Below are 7,610 nucleotides of genomic sequence, written 5' to 3'. Positions count from 1 at the left end.
AGATACTAAAACATGGGGGAATAAAAGGACTTCCCTGGAAATGTTTCTGGCAGCAGTGTCACCGCTGTATCGCTGTGCCCAGTGGGAGATGCTTCCTTACACCTGCCTGGTGCCAGCCTCATGGAAGTGGCCCTGCCGGCCGTGTTCAACAAAACCTCTGGCAGAGACGCAAAGGCAGCAGCTCTCCCAGGCAGGAGGAACGGGCTCGGGCTGCCGGGGGGCACCCAGGGCCAGAGACCACCGGGAGCCGCCTCAACAACCTGACCCGAGCAGGAGCCCACACCGGGAGCACAGAGACAGGGCTAGGGCTGCCAAAACCCGCCATTCGTGTCTCTTTGCCTCCAGACTTAGTTTTTCCTTCGTTCTGCCAGCTGCCTGCTTTAAGTCCCTCCGGGTTAAATTACACCAGGCTCAGCGTGCTGCCACTATCTCCGGCCCGACAGCACTCGGAGTAAATCCTTGGACAAACACTGGCCAACGTAGCGGCTCCGGCAGTGCAGGACGCGCCCAGAGCAGCCCCACAACGCCTCCAGGCGCTGCCGGCCCCGTCCCGGGGGTGATGCGGGGCAGCCCCGGCAGACCCCGCCCCGCCCCGGGCCCGGCGGGAGGCGCGGCCCGGCCCGGCCGCCAATGAGCGCGGCGGGGCGGGCACGGCCGCGGCCGGGATAAGAGGGGCCGCGGAGGCCGAGCGTCGTTGAGTACGGGAGAGAGGAGGTTGCAGCGGTCTTTGAGCGTGGTGAGCGTGGGCTGCGAGGCGGGGACGCGTGGAGAAGGCCGGCCTCGGCCGCGTCCTTGTCCATCCGTGGGGCGGGTCCTGCCGGGAAGGGTCCGCCATTCCAGCTGCTTCTTCGGGAGGCTGCCGACTGTGCTCCCCGCGTCCCGGCCCCGCCGCCCGATCTTGTTTACAGTCACGGCCGAGGGCGGGGCGGGCAGCGCGGGGTGCTCGGCTCCCGCCAGTCGCTGACAGAGGACGCGCGGGCGGTCTCGGGTGTGGCATCCCCCCGCGCTCAGGGCGCCCTGCCTGACCGCTGTTCCTCCGTCCTTGGCAGATCTGCCAGCATGAACCCGTTCCTCACCACGCTTTGCCTCTGCTTGGGCGTGGTTCTCGGCGCGCCGAGGCTGGACCCCGAGCTGGACGGGCACTGGCAGCTGTGGAAGTCGTGGCACAAGAAGGACTATCATGAGGTGAGCCCCCGGGGTACGCGCGCTGCTGGGCGAGCGCTGAGCGCACGGAGCTGGGCCCTGCCAGCTGAGTCATGTCTGCTTTGTTACAACGCCGGCTATGGGCAGCTCTTGGGAAGCATAATCCTTCTCTTCCCTGGTTCCTTTCCTGTGTTTGTGCATTGACTCAGCTGCACTGTACTTGCTGTTTTTGTTATGAGGGCGGCAAAAGACCACCTCCTAAACGCTGTTCAGGCTTCCCATTCGAGTAGTGTACATTTGCCCGAGTATTATGACCCTTAAAAAGCTTGTTGTCGTGCAAGTGAACTTGGTTAGAATGGCTTTCTTGAAATACGCTGTTTTTTTGGCCCCTTAGAGAGAGGAAGGCTGGAGGAGAGTGGTGTGGGAGAAGAATCTGAAAATGATTGAAATCCATAATCTGGATCATGCATTAGGAAAACACAGCTACAAGTTGGGAATGAATCAGTTTGGAGATATGGTATGTATAGAGACATAATATACAGTTCTAAGTAGTGGTATGTAATACATAGTGAGTCTGTATATTGATTTGTTTCTCAGACAACTGAGGAGTTCAGACAGCTGATGAATGGTTATGTACACAAGAAGACAGAAAGAAAATACAGAGGATCCCAGTTTCTTGAGCCCAACTTCTTGGAAGCACCACGATCAGTAGACTGGCGAGAGAAGGGATATGTAACTCCAGTTAAAGACCAGGTACTGTCTCATGGTAGATTTGTAACCGGTTACACGTCCAGTTTCCTGAATGCTGCATCCACTTTCATAGGGGAAAAACACTGTACCTGTTTAATGATGCCTGGTACAAGCTTACTAAACTAAGCACCATTTTGTAACTGGGTTTGTAACTTGTGATTTCAATTTATACTTTAGGGTCAATGTGGCTCTTGCTGGGCTTTCAGCACAACAGGAGCTCTTGAAGGGCAGCACTTCAGAAAAACTGGCAGACTTGTTTCACTGAGTGAACAGAATCTGGTGGACTGCTCTCGCCCTGAAGGGAATCAAGGCTGTAATGGTGGTCTCATGGATCAGGCTTTCCAATACGTGCAGGATAATGGGGGCATTGATTCAGAGGAGTCCTACCCATACACTGCAAAGGTGGGTGTAGTAGCTGACCTTACATTGCAGGTGTCATGTCTTTTGCGTGGAAAAAATTGTGTGTTGGGAAACTCATACCTAGAAAGGCAAATGTATAGAGATCAGTACATCTGTTAGTCCTGTTGCATCTTTTCTAAGAGAACGAGCATGACTGCTAGCCCCAGCAGGAATCACATACTGCACTGGTCTTTGAGGTCAAAATCTTGACAGACCAGTTAGAAAAACTGGAGCAAGTATTCTTTTTCCTCCCCCTCCTTGTTGCCTTTCTATCATGCCTTATCTTGGTTGCCACACCAAACCAAGAACCCAGCCCTTGTCAACAGTGCTACTTAGTGGTAGGAGAGCAATTCACCTTCCCATAATTGACCTATTACAGAGTTGCTACCTATAGAACACCTAATTCTTGTGGCTAGTGTTATTTGGATTTTTAACAACAGTTGCTGTTAATGCCTTGAGTTCTGTTTCTAGATTAAATGTGCATAAATGGAGATAGTGGACAGGCTTTTAAAATCTCTCTAGTGATCTATCAAATGTTAAACAGATAGAAGAGGATGAAAGAGCAGTAGTCAATTGTGGTATCACTTGAGAGCCCATTGTTTGTGGTTTTCACCTCTTAAGAGTTCTGCTCACTATGGAGGATCTTTTGTTGCAGCTTGTTTTGTGTTGTTTAAATGGCCAGTAGCAAAATACCATTTGTTGTGAACAACCTTGATCAGGGTTCCTGTTCACCTGTGTCTCTGTAATCTCAATTTTTCCCAATCTTGGCTTTTCCAGAGATCCCAGTTGATTATAGGAAGTGCCTAACTTGCTGAGTACAAAAAGTAAGCAACTGAGCTATAGTCTGTGTTCCTTTAGTTGGGGAAACAACTTTAGAACTAACTTATAATGCAGATAACAGAAGGATGTGCTTGTGAGAATCTGTTTCAGTTTCACGTGACCTGACTTCCAAGCTAGGCTTCACCTCTCTCCTGAGGTAAATGTTTGTGACATCAGCAGTTCGGGCTTCACTTAAAAAAAAAAAAAAAAAAAAAAACCAAAAAAAACCCCCAGAAAGCAAACAACAAACAAACAAACCACCCCCAAATGTTAAATGTAAGGTCATGTAATACAAATTCCTAACTTCCAAATCATTCTGTACAGCTTTTCAAACTAGGACATACTAAAATTGTGGATTTTAAGTGCTTGCTCAATGAGCAGTTTCTGGACTGCTTTGTAATTAATGAATACTTGGCTCTCTTCCATTGCCCATTAATGCATTCTGGGCTTCTTTCCTTCCTGTAAAGATATTTGCACCAAAGAGGGCAGAGTTCCAGAATGTGATGGCCCTCTGCACCCCAGCAAAGTTGGGGGGGATTTTTTTGGGTCCCACTGTCGTTTACTACTTCTGTAGTTTTGAGAAACTAGGAAGCAGTTCTTCTGTATTCCCCTCCTTGCAAAGCACTGCTGAGGCAATTGGATCCTCTTCAGTCTGTTGCTTTCAAAGCAGCGAAGTCACAGAATCTCTGGTGGTTCTGTGCTGACCTGTATGTTAAATGGAAAACTCTGTAATAACTACAGCTTTCTCTACTTAGGATGATGAAGACTGTCGCTACAAGGCAGAATACAATGCTGCTAATGACACTGGCTTTGTTGACATCCCTCAAGGACACGAAAGAGCTCTCATGAAAGCAGTTGCAGCTGTGGGTCCAGTGTCTGTCGCTATTGATGCAGGCCATTCTTCATTTCAGTTCTATCAGTCAGGTGGGGATTTGTTAATTACTTTCATTCAGACAACTGGGTTTCTTTTAATTACTCAGTATTCATTACCCTACAGTTCGTAGACAAAAAAAAAAGCAGGTATGATCCTGTGACATAGGACATAATTCAGAAGTTATTTTAATTCTATGTTTTTCCACAGGTATTTCTCTTGCTTATGTGTCTACTTGTCCCTCAGTTTTTGCCATGATCAAATGAACTTACGATTCCTTCCTCTAACTTTCAAAAAGCTGTGCAACATTTAAGTTGAAATACACAACCCTTCTCATGAGGGAGAAGGGTTTTCTACAGAGGATTTTGTTCATGAGTGAACTTACACTTTTGCAGGTATCTACTATGAACCTGACTGCAGCAGTGAAGACTTGGACCATGGTGTTCTGGTTGTAGGTTATGGCTTTGAGGGGGAAGATGTAGATGGGAAGAAATACTGGATTGTTAAGAACAGGTAAGATCAGTATCGTGTCCAGGGGAGAATAGAAAGTAGTTTGTCACTTTTAAGGGGAGAGGTAGAGAGACAACAGTAATTAAAAGCTGTGTGTGGGAAATCTGGAGACTGTTTTCAGGTTGTATGGTATGACAAAGGTAAAATCCAACTCATGCTGCTGACAGCCTAATAAAGTGGGCCCAAAGCAGCCATCTTATTCTGCTTGTTCAGTTAATTTAAGGGAGCTCAGTGCTGAAACAGCCTGTGTACCTAGTAGATATTAAAGGAGTGGAGCAGGAGGAAGCCTGCTTGTGGGGGTGTAATGGATTTTTTTGGAAGCAGAGTGGTGCTCACTTTTGTGAAATAGGATAATACTTGAACTTTAAGATGGAGTTACGTCCTAAATTGGAGAGAAAATAAATTAATGCCAAAGGGCACATCACATGAGCTTGTCTCATGTTCTCAGCATTACTGGGGCACCACCCTCAGATTCTGCTTGCAGCCTTTGACTTCCCTTAAATTGCCTGGGAGCAGTGTCTGAGCTTCAGGCACCTGTAGTCAAGGTTTGCACATCAATGTGACTACCTCGTGAGAGAATGGCTGCACTCTTCATTTCTGTGAGCTTGGGATGCTTTTAATTGCTGGAAAACACTTTAGTTTTTGGCTGCAGCTATCTTGGATTTTCTCTGCGAATGTGGAAGGGCAGAAGTTTTCAGTTTTAAACACTTACAGGGGAGGGCAGTAAATAAGTAACTTCTGAATATGTAAACAAGCCCTTTGCTTTTGTTTTCAGCTGGGGTGAGAAGTGGGGTGACAAAGGATATATCTACATGGCCAAGGACAGAAAGAATCACTGTGGAATAGCAACAGCTGCTAGTTATCCACTTGTATAATTTGAAGACTGAACATTTCAGTACAAGAGGGGATTTAAACTGAATGACCAAACCCATGTTCACATGCGGTAGCCTTGTGTCTTTCAAAACTCAACTTGATTTTTGAAACTCTTGAAGTATATTTTACATGTTGGTGACATGCCACTTGTTTAAATTAATGTAAATGTTGGTATGTAAACAGCTTGTAATATTGCTGGCTTTTAACTGCTTAATCCAATAAATTCTTTGTATTTTTCCTTTTCTTCTTTTTTAATTGCAGTGTGTCCAAAGGTTTACTTTTTAAATAAATACTTAAGTTCCACTATGTACAGATGATTTGGCTTTTTGTTTTTTTTTCTACTTGGGACTTTTGTCAAATAGGTGTCCTAAATTGTGCTCTTAGGTGGAGTCTGTATGTGTGCCTCCATTGGTCACTAAAATGCAGCCCTATCTGGGAATGGCTAATAGTGGTTATAAAAAGGAGTGTAGAATTTATGATACAGATTAGTTAAAATGGGAAGTGGAAAAATATCTCTGGTTCCTTGTGTCTCATAACAAATACCTTTGGTCTTGTCATCTTCTGCATGCAGCATCTGATCTTCACTTAGCTTTCAGTTCTGTTAGTGTTTTCTTAGTGGCACGTCAAAGTGCCACGCTTGTGTAGTTTGAGCAGTTGTGTCCTTTTGAGCATTTTCAGAGGAACAGCTAAAGCATGTCTGGACAGTTCAGAGGGCTTGTTTCTGGAGATATGTGGGGCATTAGATACTGTTTTCCCTCTGTACCAGCTTCAGCTGGAGAAAGAAGGGGGGTGAGGGAGAAATTTTGTCCCTATGGAAGGTGACATTGGGCTGCTGTGTTACATGTGGTACTTACTGGCTGACTTAACTGAGATGATTTACACTGTGGCCGGTATGTCCTTATCTCTGCAGGTATCACTGCTGCTGAAACATGAGCATTAGCTATTACATACTACTGTTCAGGTGTGTTTTGGGTACCAGTAGTTCCTGCAGAGGATGGTGAATTGGTAAACACCAAAAGCAGCAGGGGGCGAAGGCTTGGCTTTTTGGTATTGACATCACCTCTTGCTCTTGGGCTGTAGGTGAAGGAGGTGTAGTTCTGAAGCATAACTAGCACCAGTTAGCCATGTTCACAAAGGAACACTTAGACCACAATTCATGGAAGATTAACTTCCTTATTGTTGATAATGCAAATCTTTAGGTTGCATTTAATAAACTCTTTAAAAAAGAGAAAAACAAGGTTCAGTTGTCATTATTATGGATACTTGTGAGTTGTTTGTGTGCTGCTTTTAGATAAATTCTTTCAACCTGAATTTCCTGACAAGTTTGGTTTGTTGTTTTTTTAAAGGAAGAGCCTCACTCAGCCCAGTGGCTATTTAACAAGCCACAGAGCAGAAATACTGGTTAGAATTTAGCTAATAAGTTGACTTGCTAAGCCAGTTATGGAGGGCATCCACACTGTTTGGGGAAGCTGTGGAGGAAATGACTATGGAGCTTACCAGGTGGTCCTCTAAAGGCTGATACTCAGAAGGAAATGGCAATGGTCTGTACATGCAGAATGAGAATCCGGGAGCAAAATGCTGCCCGAAAAGTAACTATATAAGCTCCTTATGCAGAAGATGATTTTCGTTCTTTCTGCCAGACTGAGACCTGTCTCTCTGAACACTTTTTAATCCTGGAAGCTGATGTTACTGTGAGCATGGTAGTGCTTGGTGCTTTGGGTTTTCTTTATTGGCTAAACCAGGGGTGAGACCAGTACAAAGGCTGCTGGGACTTGGAACTGCTAAAAAAATGGGCAACAGGGAAAGGTGTTTTGTTGCAAAATCCAGGGTTAAAAAAAATTGCTGAGAAAACAAGACTTTTTTTGTGAACAGATGGGAAGTGAAAAGAAAATAACCTTCCAAAGTATCTGCACGTGAATGGGCATGTAGCTCACAAAAGAGGCATCAGCCTTTGACTTTTTTAGAAAAAATATGAGATAATGTGGCTATTTGTGTGGATTAAAACTTGCTGACTTTTCTGGCTGAACATCCTCCCCAGAATGGAATAATAAAGAAAGGGACAGGGTAAGTCAGGTCACGTAGATAACTCAATATTTACACAATCTTAATTCAGCTTCACCCAGAATTGCATTATGTGACACTATAAAGACTAAAATTTTTGCGTAAGTTGCAGTTGTTTGTGTCAGTTTTTTCTTAGAAATCTAAATAACGCATTTCAAGAACAATATTAAATCTGGTTTTGTGA

General features: G+C 45.2%; 1 protein-coding gene across 1 annotated transcript; it reads left to right on the top strand.

Annotated features, from left to right (window-relative positions):
* The first annotated feature begins 631 nt into the window (after positions 1-631).
* On the top strand, positions 632-5,680 carry CTSL (cathepsin L). Its single transcript, XM_039567523.1, has 8 exons — positions 632-736; positions 1,050-1,185; positions 1,538-1,660; positions 1,741-1,896; positions 2,071-2,295; positions 3,867-4,035; positions 4,378-4,495; positions 5,268-5,680. Exons 2-8 carry the CDS (start codon positions 1,060-1,062, stop codon positions 5,365-5,367), a joined length of 1,017 nt encoding a protein of 338 aa, XP_039423457.1. The 5' UTR covers positions 632-736; positions 1,050-1,059; the 3' UTR covers positions 5,368-5,680.
* Positions 5,681-7,610: the final 1,930 nt, after the last annotated feature.

Source organism: Corvus cornix, chromosome Z (genome assembly GCF_000738735.6).
Source record: "Corvus cornix cornix isolate S_Up_H32 chromosome Z, ASM73873v5, whole genome shotgun sequence".
In the NCBI taxonomy this organism is placed as follows: Eukaryota; Metazoa; Chordata; class Aves; order Passeriformes; family Corvidae; genus Corvus; species Corvus cornix.
This window is presented reverse-complemented; position numbering and strand designations above follow the sequence as displayed.

Excerpts from the sequence above, each read along its gene's own strand:
- CTSL (XM_039567523.1), top strand. The coding sequence starts at position 1,060 with ATGAACCCGTTCCTCACCACGCTTTGCCTCTGCTTGGGCGTGGTTCTC. Across the intron at positions 1,661-1,740 it reads TGAATCAGTTTGGAGATATG|ACAACTGAGGAGTTCAGACA; the intron begins GTATGTATAGAG and ends TTTGTTTCTCAG. Across the intron at positions 4,036-4,377 it reads ATTTCAGTTCTATCAGTCAG|GTATCTACTATGAACCTGAC; the intron begins GTGGGGATTTGT and ends ACACTTTTGCAG.